The 15,035-nt window shown below is 52.6% G+C and overlaps 1 protein-coding gene across 1 annotated transcript; it reads right to left on the bottom strand.

Annotated features, from left to right (window-relative positions):
* Positions 1–271: 271 nt before the first annotated feature.
* LOC132249684 (uncharacterized) lies at positions 272–7,135 on the bottom strand. Its single transcript, XM_059725448.1, has 3 exons — positions 2,686–7,135; positions 1,695–1,774; positions 272–1,489 (listed from the first exon to the last, which is right to left on the bottom strand). Exon 1 carries the CDS (start codon positions 6,380–6,382, stop codon positions 4,595–4,597), a length of 1,788 nt encoding a protein of 595 aa, XP_059581431.1. The 5' UTR covers positions 6,383–7,135; the 3' UTR covers positions 272–1,489; positions 1,695–1,774; positions 2,686–4,594.
* Positions 7,136–15,035: the final 7,900 nt, after the last annotated feature.

Below are 15,035 nucleotides of genomic sequence, written 5' to 3'. Positions count from 1 at the left end.
GCAGCTCAGTCTAAAAACGCCAAGAGGAGCTTGGCAGAAAAGTTTCAAGGGAGTAGGGGTGTATGGTCCAATGATGACACCCACTGCTCCTGAGGCAACTTCAGGAAAGAACAATGGTCCCATGCCATGACTCAGTTTCCCTTCTCTCTGCTCAGTGAGCCAAGAGATCCTTACCTCAGAGAAATGAGCTGGAATACAGAAGTTCAACAAGTTCTCTGATTTAAACCCCCACCCAAACCTTCCTTTTTCTGTTATTGCAATGAAACGTGTGTGTGTTTGTGTGTGTGTGTGTATCTCCTTTATTTTATTTAATTTTTCCAGGCTGGCCCACAAGTGCCTCTACATGTTACACACAAAAAGCTCAGCAGACAGGAGGTGAGGAAACAACCGTGTACAAAACAAACCACCGGGAAGAAAATATGGAGAGCATCACAACAAACATGTAGAAAACAAATACCGCAAGGACACACACAAACAACACCAACCAAAGCAAACAAGCAACAGAGCAGAGCACAATCCCACCACACCCAGGCAGGCAGCTTCACACCCCTCTCACCCAACCAAGCACGCACCAGGCACAAGCCACACCCCACACAACCTCCTGCCACCTCTTCCACCTAGCACTCAGCCCAGCACCCAGGCTCTTCACACCTACTTCTGCTTCCACTCCCCGCCTCCACAGGGGCCATCACTTGGGCTCCGAACCCCTCACACCCCACCCCACCCCTAAACACAACCACCAGCAACACCACACAGGCCCAAGAGACCCTCAACGTCCTCCTTCCTGCTCAGCCAAGCACACACTGCTACAACAGGCTCCCAGCCCTGCAGGACACTAAACATGGCAGCCAGGCAGAATAAAACCCATTGCTCTGACCTGGCAGAACCAGCACCCCAACGCCAACAAGAACCCTGCACAAGCAGGTCCAAAACCACCAACCCCCCAGCACTGCAATTCTCAACCTCACTAGCACAGAAGCCACAGAGGAGGCCCGGGCCCCGCGCCTGGCCGGCCCGACTCAGGCGGACGAGGCCCAGGCCCCGCGCCCAGCCGGCCTGACTCAGGCAGACGAAGCCCGAGCCCCGCGCCCGGCCGGCCCTCCTGCTTCCGTACTAGCTTGCTCAAGCATCGCTGTGCTCAACAGTTGAAAGGCCTGGGCCTGCTTGCACAGCAGTTCCTGCAAGTGTCTGGGTGTTGGTCCAACTGCAGGGTCACAGGAATGGATTTCACCTCTGGTCACCCTAGGTCCACCCACAGCACAGACAAACTGACCGAAACATAGTACTTACAAAACCCCTGGCTCCAGGATCATAAAGCTGAGGACACTCCCAATCCCAACCCACACCCCCACACAGAATCCCAATACAGAAGGGACATTCCAACATAGAGGGCAACATCCTGCCGGTCCGTGTCTGTCATCCAACACTGTCCCACGGCTCTTCCACGATGCAGTCCTCTCACCTACTTCCCTCCGTGCAGGCCAGGACCCTGGCAAGAACACAGAACACACTTTCAGCACAAGGGAAGCAAGGCAAGCACTACACATACCGCGCATCCCAACACCACCAGCCACTGGGCTCTGGCAATTTGTTCCACTTGCAGCCAGGGAGCCGCCTCGACAAGGCAACTGCAGGCTCCGCCACGCAGCCGCTACCGAGAGGCTCCAGCCCCAAGAGTCAAATGCACGCCGTACCTGGCCACACCGCTCCTTTTCCAGGCCTCCAGTCATTGTAGCCCATCCTCTTCACCACACAGGGAGCAGTAGTCCAACACCTCAAATAAAGAAAACCCCTCAAATAAAAATGCAAAGCTAGACGTGTCGAAAGAGAAGGACCCCCCCCCCCCCCCAATGAAAATGCCCATGGAAAAAGGTCCCCGTAAAACAGGAACAATGCCCCACACGGCTCACACCACAAGTCTCCCAGCTCTGACTGGCACAGCCACAGGACTCCATGCAAGGGGACTCCAAGTAACCTCCCGATTCCTCCAACATGGCCATGGCACCAGGTCTGGGGATCTTCACCGTGAACCCAACACCTCATCCCACACCACAGGAGCCAGCAAAGCAACACACAGCTGCACCCTCCCTTCCGCAAAACAATAATACATCTATTAACTCTTTCAGAGCACTGAGACTAGAGCACCCCCCCACCCCCCACCTAGGGCACACACAGCAACCCACATGCCCACCAAAGATACATGAAGCATTAAGACCCCTCTGAACTTCCCCGCCAATTAAGAGGGCAGAACTTCAGCACTACAGAAAAGTCCCCTCCTTTCAGTCCAGCAAAGAGCAAAGACAGGCAGCAGTGAATTCAGGCACAGTGAACAAAGATGAGACAGGCAGAAACCACACAAACCATTCCCAGCACTGCGAAGGCCCTCTGCCAACAGCAGAGGGCTGGCAACAGCAGAGGGCTGAAAACAGGCACGCCAACACAAACCCAATTGGCCCAAAACAACCAAGAAGTGCAAGACCAACACCCAAGTGCCACAGGCAAGCACAGTCTGACAAGCCTAAATACACCCTGTGGCCAACGGCAGGAGCCCACAACCCTTCCCTCTACAGGACCGTCACCAGCACCACCGAGGGAGGCCAAGAGATGCTCCCCCCAAGCCCGCTCAAATCCACCTCCCAACTTCCACGGACCAAATGTCTCGCACTGCTCCGATTCAGATCTCACCTATCGCAGGCTTCACGCAGCAAGGCTTCCAGCCCAGGGCCACCACACGGGCAGAAGCCTCACACCAGGCAACCACAAAGCAAATGCGCCGACATCCATTTCCTTCACCAGCTTCCTCAGGTCACAGGTGCTGTCTCCACGTCTTCCTCCCGATGCCCACTTAGGAGCCTCGAGCCTCAGCCAGATGACTCCCGTACATGTCACCAAGACAAAAACGAATTAGGAAAAGTCACGTGGCACACGGGGCTCACAGCCCTGAGGGCAAAAGCAACCCCCGAGCATCCAAAGGCAATACCCCCACCCAGCCTAAACAGGGCGCACAGGGTGCAGTCAGACCCCTCCCCGAGGTGGAAACCATTTTAGGTGGCAGGAAAAAACCCACCACAGCCTTCCCTCCAGTCCTGACAAAAGCAGAAAAAGAACAAGTGCTGCAGACATTTTGCAAAGAGGTAGAGAGACACCAGTGACACCCCCAGGCACACAGGACATAGCGCTGTTCCCAAGACTGCAGGGAGGCCTGTAGCAACAGCAAGTCAGGGGCATGAATGCAAACCCAGTGCTCAGCCTCAACACACCCCAGAGAGGGGCCAGGCCTGCACCCCAAGTGCCAGGGATGAGCCCGGATCAAACGCCCCAGGAGCTCCCTAGACATCCGTCGTTTCTCCTCTACGTGGAGTCCGACAGACTCGGACCAGCCGGCCCAGCCCTACACCAGGTTTCACAGCAGCCCTGGCCAAAAAAGCCCCCCGCTCGACTTGTTGCTGTGCGGGCTGGGAGCGGTCCGAGGCTTTCGGGGGCGCGGCGCGGGCTGTGGCCAGCAGCCCTGGCACATGGGTTGGGGAATGCGGCACGACGGACTAGAATTAGGCACAGACTCGTAGTGGTTGATTAAAGATTATTTTACTTACACCGTCGATGGTCGCAGTGCAGGCAGGAAACACTTGATTGAGTTGCAGTTACAAACAAAACAAACGTGGAGTTTGCTAGGCTCCACTAAACAAACACGAACAGAGCTCTGGATATCCTCAACAAGCGCGCCAAAAAACCCGTAGATACGTCTAAAGAAGTTAACGCACGAGACGGGAAGAGGTTGGTGGTTGATCAGGTCGCCGAACTCGTCTGAGTCGCACACAAAGTCTCTATTACTCTGCCGCGTGCTCAGAGTCCCCACGAGATGGATGTGGAGTCCTCTTCAACTTGGGCGGAAACTGCTCAAACCTCTTATACGGCTAGCAAGCCAGTCGCTAGCCACCATGTGGGAATAATTTAGAACTGGCCAATAGTGGGACACAAATTTACATACGGGTGGCGGGAACTCCTTTGCACCGGGGTTTTCTCTTTGCAACTGAGAATTGCACCGTGCAAAGAAAGCTCCATGTGGCGGGAATAATTCTGCAGTGCTGAAGCACACACAAAATCATACCCTTTGGGTCATGACATCCTCCCTTGCTGAAGGCACAGCTGAATTATACCACACACTCGTCACTCGGGTCGCCAGTAGCTCTTATAATGGGTCGTTGAACTAAACGGGTAAACACAAAATCAGCTAACATAAAAAGTTCGTCCTCCAGGGATCGAATTAAATAATAGCCGGCACACACACATGCACACATAACCACGTTCATAACAAAAAACTGAATTATCAGGACTTCAGTGGACATCATGGCGAAGTCGCGCATCAAGCCCTCACTTCTTCGGTGATGTCGTCCTTCTTGGGGCTTCTCTCTGCCACGTACTCTGAATTCCAGATCTGCGAAAAGAATTCTCTTAAAACAGTTATTTCACTAATATTACAATTTTTACATGGAACTGCACAACAGGGCGGTCAATTAAACTCACTATCACTACTAAAACATATAATACAGATGTTTGAACACGACTCTACTCTGGACAACTCTCTCTTGTACACTCAACTAGACAAAATCATTGATGAGTCGTCATCCAGTTCTTCCAGATAATGAAAACCTAACTCATAGGCCAGTTGCCATTGGCCTGCGTCCCCTAAAATCCAAAGTTGCCGCTTATTGAGTCCAGAACACTGTAGGAGAAATCCAAACATGTATCGCTCCTCTGGTCTTCTCTGTGGCAACGATGGGAGGTCGGATTCACGGCATCTTGCGTCTTGAACCTCGGTCGGGCGTTGATGTTCCAGATCACTGGACATTCTTGGCTCCATCAGGATATGCAGTCGTGGCAACTGACAAAGGAGATTACTCACAGGTTGGTTAACCATTGGGTTAAGCAGAATCCGAAGGACAATGATGTTTTTTCGCCCATAAACCTCAAGACAACTATCTATGCTGTGAACGGTCACTGGAACGGTTCCAGGGTTTCGTAGGTGACGGTGAGGCCCTGGTCTTATTCGCTGGAGTGATGTCAGTCCCAGCGCACGTGGTCTGGGGTTCCAGGCACAGTACGAGACTCCGATGATTGCTAGCATAAGCTGTTCTGCACCGGTATGTTCTGGCCGTCCGTCACGCCATGCGTGGGCTTTTTGACCGATCAGTCCTGCAACAAGCGCTGGCAGTGGAATAGGCCAGTGAACGTTAAACGCCACCATGTCGATGTCAGTGACATGTCCTCTACTCCACGAAGCTTGTCTGACCAAGAAGCTTGCTTCTTCCTGGTTCAGCAGGTCGGACCCAAGTTCCACGACCAAACGTCCCAACCACACAGCTAGAGTTTCTTCAGGTTGGATTCTTGATTCTCTACACAACTCCTGTAGTTCGGTTCTGGTGCGAGCGTAATAGGTAGCAGCACGAATTGCACTCTGCGGATTGATGACTTGGCTGGTTGTTGCTACAGGCTGATCTGTTGCTGCGGGAGTCGATGCTGCTGTTACTGCTTCTGGCAGGAGGGGCGGATGCACTCCTCCCCTCGATGCTCCCTCCCGTCGGCAAGAAGGCGTGGTCGCCGGAAGCGACGCTACGTCGGTGGGCGGGGTCGTCGGCCGAACTCTCGCGGGTTCTTCCGAAGCTCCACCCTTCTCTTCCGGTTCTTCCACGCAGTTTCCCTCTTGCTTGGCGCCATCTTGGAGTGGCGTCTCAGGGTTCTTTTGCGCAGCCGCTTCTTGGACCACTTGAACGGCCATACGCAGCTGGGCTCTCAAACTTATGTTTTTCTGCATCAAATCAGTGATAGTACGAAAAGTGGCAGTTAACTTTCTCCCCCCGTCGTACCCCGGGGCTACCCTCTCATCTGCGGCGCGTTCCTCCATCTCCAGATCTTCGCAGAGTTCGGATGGAAGTTCGCGGCCCTTCGATCTAGACGCTAGTATAAAGGGGGGGAACCGGCTGATCGGCACCAGTTCCTCACTCTCCCGAGCACATCGCAAGCAACGGGCACACTCCTGGGTGAGGGTCGGGTTTACTGCGCCTGCCGGGTTGATTCTAGCGAGGGACACAGTCTTCAGGGGCTTAAACAAAACCCGCTCATTATTCATGATACACCCGAATGCCGCGGGGTGAAGATACACCTCCCTCTCTTCTGGGGCTCCGTCTAAGGAAGCTCCCTCTTCTCCCTTCAGCGAAAGGCATCCGCTGATAAACCTTTCACCCGCTCCGCCTGCCTGGTGGTAAGTGATACGCGCCTCCAGTTCCACAACACTTGCTACGTCGCGTCTCCCACTTTGCCAAGGGCAGTTCTTAACTAATTCTAGTTCCATCGTGCTTTCCCCGGATCCCATCCTCGTCGCCATGTGCGGGCCGGGAGCGGTCCGAGGCTTTCAGGGGCACGCGGCGCGGGCTGTAGCCAGCAGCCCTGGCACGTGGGTTGGGGAATGCGGCACGACGGACTAGAATTAGGCACAGACTCGTAGCGGTTGATTAAAGATTATTTTACTTACACCGTCGATGGTCACGGTGCAGGCAGGAAACACTTGCTTGAGTTGCAGTTACAGACAAAACAAACGTGGAGTTTGCTAGGCTCCACTAAACAAACACGAACAGAGCTCTGGATATCCTCAACAAGCATGCCAAAAAACCCGTAGATACGTCTAAAGAAGTTAACGCACGAGACGGGAAGAGGTTGGTGGTTGATCATGCTGCCGAACTCGTCTGAGTCACACACAAAGTCTCTATTACTCTGCCGCGTGCTCAGAGTCTCCACGAGATGGATGTGGAGTCCTCTTCAACTCGGGCGGAAACTGCTCAAACCTCTTATACGGCTAGCAAGCCAGTCGCTAGCCGCCATGTGGGAATAATTTAGAACTGGCCAATAGTGGGACACAAATTTACATACGGGTGGCGGGAACTCCTTTGCACCGGGGTTTTCTCTTTGCAACTGAGAATTGCACCGTGCAAAGAAAGCTCCGTGTGGCGGGAATAATTCTGCAGTGCCGAAGCACACACAAAATCATACCCTTGGGTCATGACAGTTGCCCTGGAAGCAAAAAGCTCAGGAGGCTGTTGCAAACCAGGGCCGTCCTACCCCACCCACACCGCCCCCAAACAAAATACAGCCACCACCCGACCCCCTCCCCACCAACCACGCCCCCATCCCTTTTCTACTTCCATCCTGCGTGTGTGCTGCACGACTCTCCTGGCTCACGTACTTCACGCCTGACCAAGGCCTCTGGGACAGGGGAAAAGCCACACGTGCCTTGTCAGCCCAAAACACGGACGACAAATAGGTGCAAAGCAAAACGTAGGCGGAAGGTCCTCCCCAAGCCCCAGGCAGATGCAGCCAACCCACCTCACCCACAGACTCAGAGCTCACAAACGCTTCCCTCGGGCCTGCCTAGGCAGGGTGTTCAACATCCAACCCGAGGAAACGTCTACGACACAGCAACCAGACGGTTTGCAGGACACGGCCACCACAGAGAACACCTCATCATCACCAACATCTACTGCTCACCACAGCCATCTTTGTGGTGCTCCTTCTCCAGCCCTCAGCGTGTCACTGCCCCTGCCCTGCTCCTCACGACAGAGCTACAGCGCAGGCACCTGCGAACATGTGCAAGTAAAACCTCGCCAAAATGTGCCAAGGCAAAACCAGGCAGCAACAGCTTCCCCCAAAGCAAGCTCTCACCCATCACATGTTCCATGCACCAACAACAGGCAGCTCCATGGTTCATGACTTCAAGATGTCTTCTCTTCTTCTGTCCAATGTGCACTCCTCCTCCCTGCCCCAAAAGTCTTGGTAAAAAGACCCCCTGCTGCAGATAAAGCAGCAATTACCACAAAACAGCACAACTCACAGGCCTCACAGCACAGGCGGCAGGGGCCCCTTCCACCCAAAACCACCCTACTTTGCTCCCACAAAGCTGACAGGATGCAGCAAGACCTGTCTCACAGCTCTCCCCTCCCAACTAAGGGAGGCCATTTAGATGTGCACACACAGGCCTCCCCCTTCACTTCTGGGAAGAGCAAAGAAAAGGACAAAAGAGACAGAAATAGTGCGGTGATGTTGATACCAAGCCATCAGTGACACCCCCAGACAATTCCCAGAACGGAAGCAGGAAGCTGTGGTAATGGCATCAGCAAGGCAGACACCCAATCCTCTGCCCTGCTAGAGCCTAGACAGAGTCGAGATCTGCACCCATGCCACAAGCAAACCCTGCACAAAGGATCAGAAATCCCCCACATTGGAGGGAAGCGATTCCCATTCTTTACACCGAGGCAACTGCGGGACTCCCAGGGACAACGGCACAGCCTTGCACCGGTACAGAGAGGGGCCACCCCTGGTGCTACAACCTCCTGCCGGAGCATCGCTGGCCCAGGAGCGTGAAGCTCAGTACACCAGGGACTTGTCACCCCACCCCACCCCCCTTCCAAAACAAACACACCTTGCACCATCCTCTCTGCCTCCATCTTCCACCCTTCTCTGCTCAAACTTCTCTCCAAGGACCAGGACCCTGCAAACAGAAATACATTCAACAGCCAGGGACTCCAACAACGGAAGAAAAGGCACAAAGCTACACAATGCAATCCCATCCCCTGGGCCACACCTCTGAGCTCTCCAAGGCTTGGCTCTGCTGGGACCAGAGCACAGCAGCCACAGCATATGCTGGAGACACCACCACAAGAAGGACCTTTTCTCTGACACCCAGTACTCACCAGTCAGAAACATCCAGATCGATCTCCAGCCGTCTACCCTACCTAGTCAATGCCCAACACCCAGGACTGGGCTGGAGAAAAACAGAAACCTGCAAGATACAGAAAATCTTCACCAAAACACAAGAACAAAAACATGGAGGCAACTGGCAGATTAGAGAGAAGTCCCACGCTGCTCCAAGTAAGCACTCACCCACCCACCACAGGGACCACAGATGCACAGGGATCCAGCCAAGACACAACACAAAGCCAGAGGCCTCAAACCAGGCAACCAGGGACTGACCGCACCTCCTCCAGCACCTCTGGGACGCTTCACCCTCTTCCCACAGTCTGGTGCACATCATCATCCTCAGAAACCTCGGGACAAACACCAAACAAACCCTCCGCCCGCAACAGAGAAGCCGTTACTGCCATCGGCGCAACGCACGCACCTCACTACTAGCACCCGCGGCCCTCCCGCCCAGGGCTCCGACACCAGCCTGCTTTGCCCCGCAGCGCAGACGGGGCGCAGACAGACCCTTCTCCGGGATTCCCCCTTCCTAGCAGGGGATTCTGTTTGCACCTGCAAACGCAGCCCTCCCGCCTTCTCTTCTGGGAAGGACCAAACTAAACACCCCGGTGATTTCACTAACAAACGTAACAGGACAGACACGCACGTGCAGACACGCAAGCAGCAAACATTGTTCCCAGCACCGAAGGGGAGCCTGTGGCAATAGCAACTTCCAGGCAGAGACGGACCCGATCCTCTACCTTAGCAAAATCTATGTAGGGGCAAAAAAATCAACACCCACATGTCAAAAGTTAATCCGCTACAAGTCCAAAAACTCCCTACACAAAGACAGAGGCTTTCCTCAAGCACAGCAAGACAACACCCCAGCTGGACCCACCAGCACCAGAATCACAAATCAGACCCCCAAGGTGCCTGCCCCGCATACTAGACAAACTGACCGGCAAGCACGAAGCTTCAGACACCATCCCACACAGGGGCCTCACACACAACTCACCAGCACAGGCCTCCCACACAAACTGCCAACACACCTCTGCCTGCTTCAACCTCCACGGGCATAGCTTGGCTCCACTCCCTGAACCAGCATTCGCTTGCATCCACACAAGCCACAACCCTACAAGGCACAGAACAGACCGTAACCCCAGGAGACACAACCAAACACAAGACAGGACCCATTGGGAGAACTCCCACTCCACACACCCAGCTCCCACCTCAAAGCTCTCCAAGGCAGGCCTGGCCAAGGTGCGCCCCATCCAGCCCTAGGAAAGGGCTCAGCCCCAACAGCCACACCTGGCATCACGCTGTTCCTTCTCCACCCCTCCCTCATCCTGCTCACCGTCCTCTGCACGCAGGGGACATGGGCACCGCCTGAGGGTACACAGGAAACTTCACTACCAAACAGAAGGGCAGACCGCAAACGACTGCCTGACCGGAAGACAATCCCACGCCGCTACCAGTAACGTCTTACCTGCTGCGGGCTCTGTCCACGCACACAGCTCCACCCGACAGGCAAAGGCCTCGCTCAAGGAGAACCAGAAGTGACGACAGGGACACAGCCACCAACTTCTTCCACCTCCTTCTGCATGGTGGTGGCACTAGGTCACTTCACCTCTACCTGATCTCTTCCCCGCTCAGGGTCCAGATATTTGCATCACCCCCCAAACAACAAGCAAGTACTACACGAAACAGTATTCACATCTCATAGTACTAAGGAGAGAGATGCACCCGCCCCGGTCTCCAAAAGCAGCACACAGCCGCCACCCCCACACAAGGCACAGAGGATACAAGCAAACCCCTCCCAAAGGAGGGGACCAATTTACATGCAAACACTCCCATCCTTCCAGCTCTGGGAAGAGCAAAGAAAGAACAAAAAGTGCTGCTGTGATTTTCAACATCAAAGCAGAAAGAAACACCAGTGACACACCCAGAGACACAACACAGAGTACAGCTCCCAGAACTGAAGGGAGGCCGGTGGCAGCAGCAACACGCAGGCAGAGACTGGCACCCCCCCACCCCCCAGCCAAACATCACCAGAGCAAACCAGCCACTCCACCCCGCTACTCTAAACCAAACCAATTTTCAGCACCCTGTTCCCCCATCTTCCATCACTACAGCACAACATGCCCTCACATCCTTCTCCCCCACAAGATCAAAGCCACTAGAAATCAAACAAAACCCTCATCACCCCAAACAGGGGACACAAGGCAACCTAGTCAGAGCCAAGGTAAGCTCCTCTCCAAACCTCCAGCACCACAACCCACTACCTGAGCTCTCAAACGCTTGCTGTTTGCTGTTTTACTGCCTTTTTATACCCTTAGTTTAGCATCTTAAAAGCATTCTTTTAGTTGTGTAAATCAAGAGAGAGTTCCCAGCAGTAAGACAGGAAAAACCTGCTCATTACTAGTTGCCAGAAATTTTTAATTTGAATAAATTACCTTCTTCAGTAACAAGAGGTTATTCAGTTTGAAACATATCAAGAAACTGATTAACAGCCAGGAAAAACATACTAAATCAGGAGGAGACATCTATCACATATGGAGAATGTCTTCCTGCACATAAATGCAAGTTAGTCGCAAAAGAAATATTTACCGTACTGATTAATCAAGGATAGACATTTCATGTGGTTACACACCAGACAACTAAGAGTCTGCTTGAAATCATTCTAAATATAGCAAGAGAAGCTGGAAGAGATACTTCATTATTCCTTCTTAGATGGCCTAGCCATGAACTTGCATCCTCTTGCACTATGCAGTTAGCATTATTATTCTGTATTTTAACTTTTGTGAGTAGGCCCAAGCTTAGCATAACTTTCAGAGTCATCACTGACCCATAGCAAAATGTTGAGTGGCCAGCGGACAGGGCCGAGTCAGAGGTCCCAGAAGCCCTGCATATAGGAGCCCTGTTCTAGGGGACAACGACCCCCTGCCAAAGCCCACTGCAGGTGAAAGAGCAGCTTGGCACAGAGGACAAGGGCCACCCTCCAGTCCTGGGAGCCATGAGTTGCAGGGAAAAGAAGATTCCCACAGGGGAGGAGGAGTCCCCCTGGTTAGTTAAGGGCTCATGAATGTGGAGGTCCCAGTGGGAGGGGGCCCCCTAAAGTTACCAGCTTCCTTGTAGGGCTTGGGAAAAGCTCAGGGGCATTGGGGTTTCCCCTTGGGATTAAGGTTATCTTTGGGGTTCTTGCGCCATAAATGGTGTGATGTCATGCCTTATATTTTATGAACTCTCATGTTTGTAAATTAGTAGATGAGTAGAGTCCTAGGGCTCTTCTGGGACCCCTGTTGCTATTATTTCACCTGCTGTTTATCTGTATTTATTTGTGGCTTATTTATTGTTCACCCATACTTATCTATAGTTTATCTGTTGGCTATCTATGTTTATTTTGGCCTTTATCTGTTTCAGATCAGATACTTACCTGTGACATACCTGTATCTGGAGCACTGGTATAAGGTTTTATTGCATTTACCCAGAGGGTATTGTTTATGTTATTTGTTTAGATATCGTGTGTGTGTGTGTGTGTGTGTGTGTGTATAGTACATATGTTTATATCCATATTTCTTTTCCTTGTGATAAATTAATGTAAATAAATGTGTCTATAGTTAAGTTTCCTGACTGTCCTGGCCTGTTTCTATAGGGAAGGAGGGAAACTGAGTGGTCTGTAGTTCCCCCACAGCACACCTGCCAGCTAACAATTCTCTTCAACTGGAGAAGGGGAGTATATAGCAGAGTTACCTGGGCTACACTAATAAATGAGCACACCCCAAAGTGGTGGGTAAATCTGATAACACATCATAAAATTCTAGTTTATTAGATGGATGCAAAAGTCAGATCATTAAGCTTGGGGCTGATCCTCTCAAACACACACACATTCATGCACACACACACACACACACACACACTCAGTAGCTAGCTATGAACACTAAGCACCAGTGTCAAGATATACCTATCCCCAAGCGCTGGAGTCTGCTGTCAATGGCCAGTTGAGGCTTCTTTCAGTGAGTTATTAGTTCAGAAGTGGGTCACCAGCTGGTCCTTCTGGCTGGACAGGCAGGGTGCTGATCAGGTCAAAGAGGGAGCATTGGGGGTCATTCCTCACTGCCTTTTATCCCTCTCTGGCAGACTTTGGTGACTCCCCAGTTCTTGGGCTTACTTAATCCAGGGGTCCTTGACTTCGTGGGATGTCTCCGTTGGTGGCAGCTGGATGGCAGCTGTCAGCCCCAGGGGTTACGTCCATGAGTACATGCAGTCTCAGGAGTCCTTTGATGAATTTTGATTGATTCATTGCCATGATGAACAGGGCTCTGGGAATAGTTGATCGGGGGGCTATTCAGTCCCAAGAGTCAGTCTCCAGACTCCGTTAATTCAAACTGGGGCTGCTGTACCTTGAACAGTGAAGTTTCAGGGAGTTCCCAGCTCTGTATTGATTCTTTCCTCTCCTTGATGTGACAGGCTAGCTGGCAGTGACCTAGCCCAGGGGTTTTGAAAGGGCAAAAAATGATTGGAGGACTTGGGATTCCCTTTCCTCACCAATCTGGTAATGATTTGGCCCAGGGGTTTTGAAGGGGCAAAAGAAAAAACCTTGAAGGGTCAATTGGAGGGGGGTTCCCGCCTGCACAGGGCCAATGGGCTTCGCCTACTGTATGCAATTGGATTGAGAGGGATGAAAAGAATAAGCTGCTGGTGGTGGAGATCCCCACTGGGAGAGAGAGACCCAGTGCGCTGAGGGTCCCTGATTGTGTGATTGAGACAAAAGGGCTCAATCTAGACCTGGTTACAGTGATAGTGGTTAACCCAACCTTGAAAGATATTGTGGTCCACCCGGGACAGAAGGTGGCCTTGATAAAGAAAGCTGAAGTGGTGAGCCCTGAGCAGGAGGCAAACCCCCTTCCAATTGACCCTTCAACATTTTTTGGGGGGAACTCCCCAGTGCCCAAATCCTGTAAAGCTCGGCTCTGGGACAAACTCGGGGCTCAAGCCTGTGTTTTCTCCCTGAATGACTGGGATGTAGGGGAGGCTAAGGGGGTGAAGTATCACATTCGTCTGAGCAACCCACGACCCTTTCGCGAAAGGTCTCGGCACATTCCCCTCGCTGAGATGGCGGAAATAAGGCGTCATCTGCAGGAGCTCATGGACCACCGCATCATCATAGAATCTAAGAGCCCTTATGCCTCTCGCATTGTGATTGTGTGGAAGAAGAATGGCCAACTCCGTATGCGTATTGATTACCGGACTTTGAACACCTGGCCCATCATTGACCAATACACTGTCCCACAGCTGCAGGAGGCTTTGGACTGTTTTTCATAGATTTCATAGACATTAGGGCTGGAAGGGACCTCGGAAGATCATTGAGTCCAGCCCCCTGCCCAAGGGCAGGAAGTCAGCTGGGGTCATAGGATCCCAGCAAGATAAGCATCCAGTTTGCTCTTGAAGGTGTTCAATGTAGGCGCTTGAACCACCTCCGGTGGCAGGCTGTTCCAGACCTTGGGGGCTTGGACAATAAAGAAATTCTTCCTTACGTCCAGCCTGAAACGGTCTTGAAGTAGTTTGTGACCATTCGACCTCATCATCCCTTGGGGCACTCTGGGGAACAAACGTTCCCCTAGATACTGGTGCTCACCCCTGATAAACTTGTAGGTGGCCATCAGATCACCCCTGAGCCTGCGCTTTTCCAGGCTAAAGAGCCCCAGGGCTCTCAGCCTGTCATCATAGGGTCTGCTTCCCTGACCTCTGATCGTGTGCGTGGCTCTTCTCTGGACTCTCTCAAGCTTCTCCACATCCTTTTTGAATTGTGGGGCCCAAAACTGGACGCAGTATTCCAGCTGCGGCCTCACCAAAGCCGAGTACAAGGGGAGAATGACATCCCGGGATTTGCTTGAGAAGCATCTATGGATGCAAGCCAGCGTTTTGGTCGCTTTACTAGCCGCAGCATCGCACCGCAGGCTCATGTTCATCTTGTGGTCAATGATGACCCCCAAGTCTCTTTCTTGCATAGTGCTAGCCAACATAGCACTACCGGGCCTGTAAGGATGCTGCGGGTTTTTCTTCCCAAGGTGGAGAACCTTGCATTTATCGGCGTTGAACACCATCAGATTCTTGTCCGCCCACTTGCTGAGCCTGTCCAGGTCAGCCTGGATCATCCGCCTGTCTTCTGGTGTGGATGCTTTGCCCCAAAGTTTGGCGTCATCGGCAAACTTGGCCAGTCCGCTTCTGACTCCAGCGTCCACATCATTAATGAAGATGTTGAACAGTATGGGTCCAAGGACAGAGCCTTGGGGGACCCCACTGGTCAC

Source organism: Alligator mississippiensis, chromosome 3, assembly GCF_030867095.1.
Source record: "Alligator mississippiensis isolate rAllMis1 chromosome 3, rAllMis1, whole genome shotgun sequence".
In the NCBI taxonomy this organism is placed as follows: Eukaryota; Metazoa; Chordata; order Crocodylia; family Alligatoridae; genus Alligator; species Alligator mississippiensis.
Note: the sequence above shows the minus strand (reverse complement) of the source record. Positions and strands in the feature narration are given on the sequence as shown.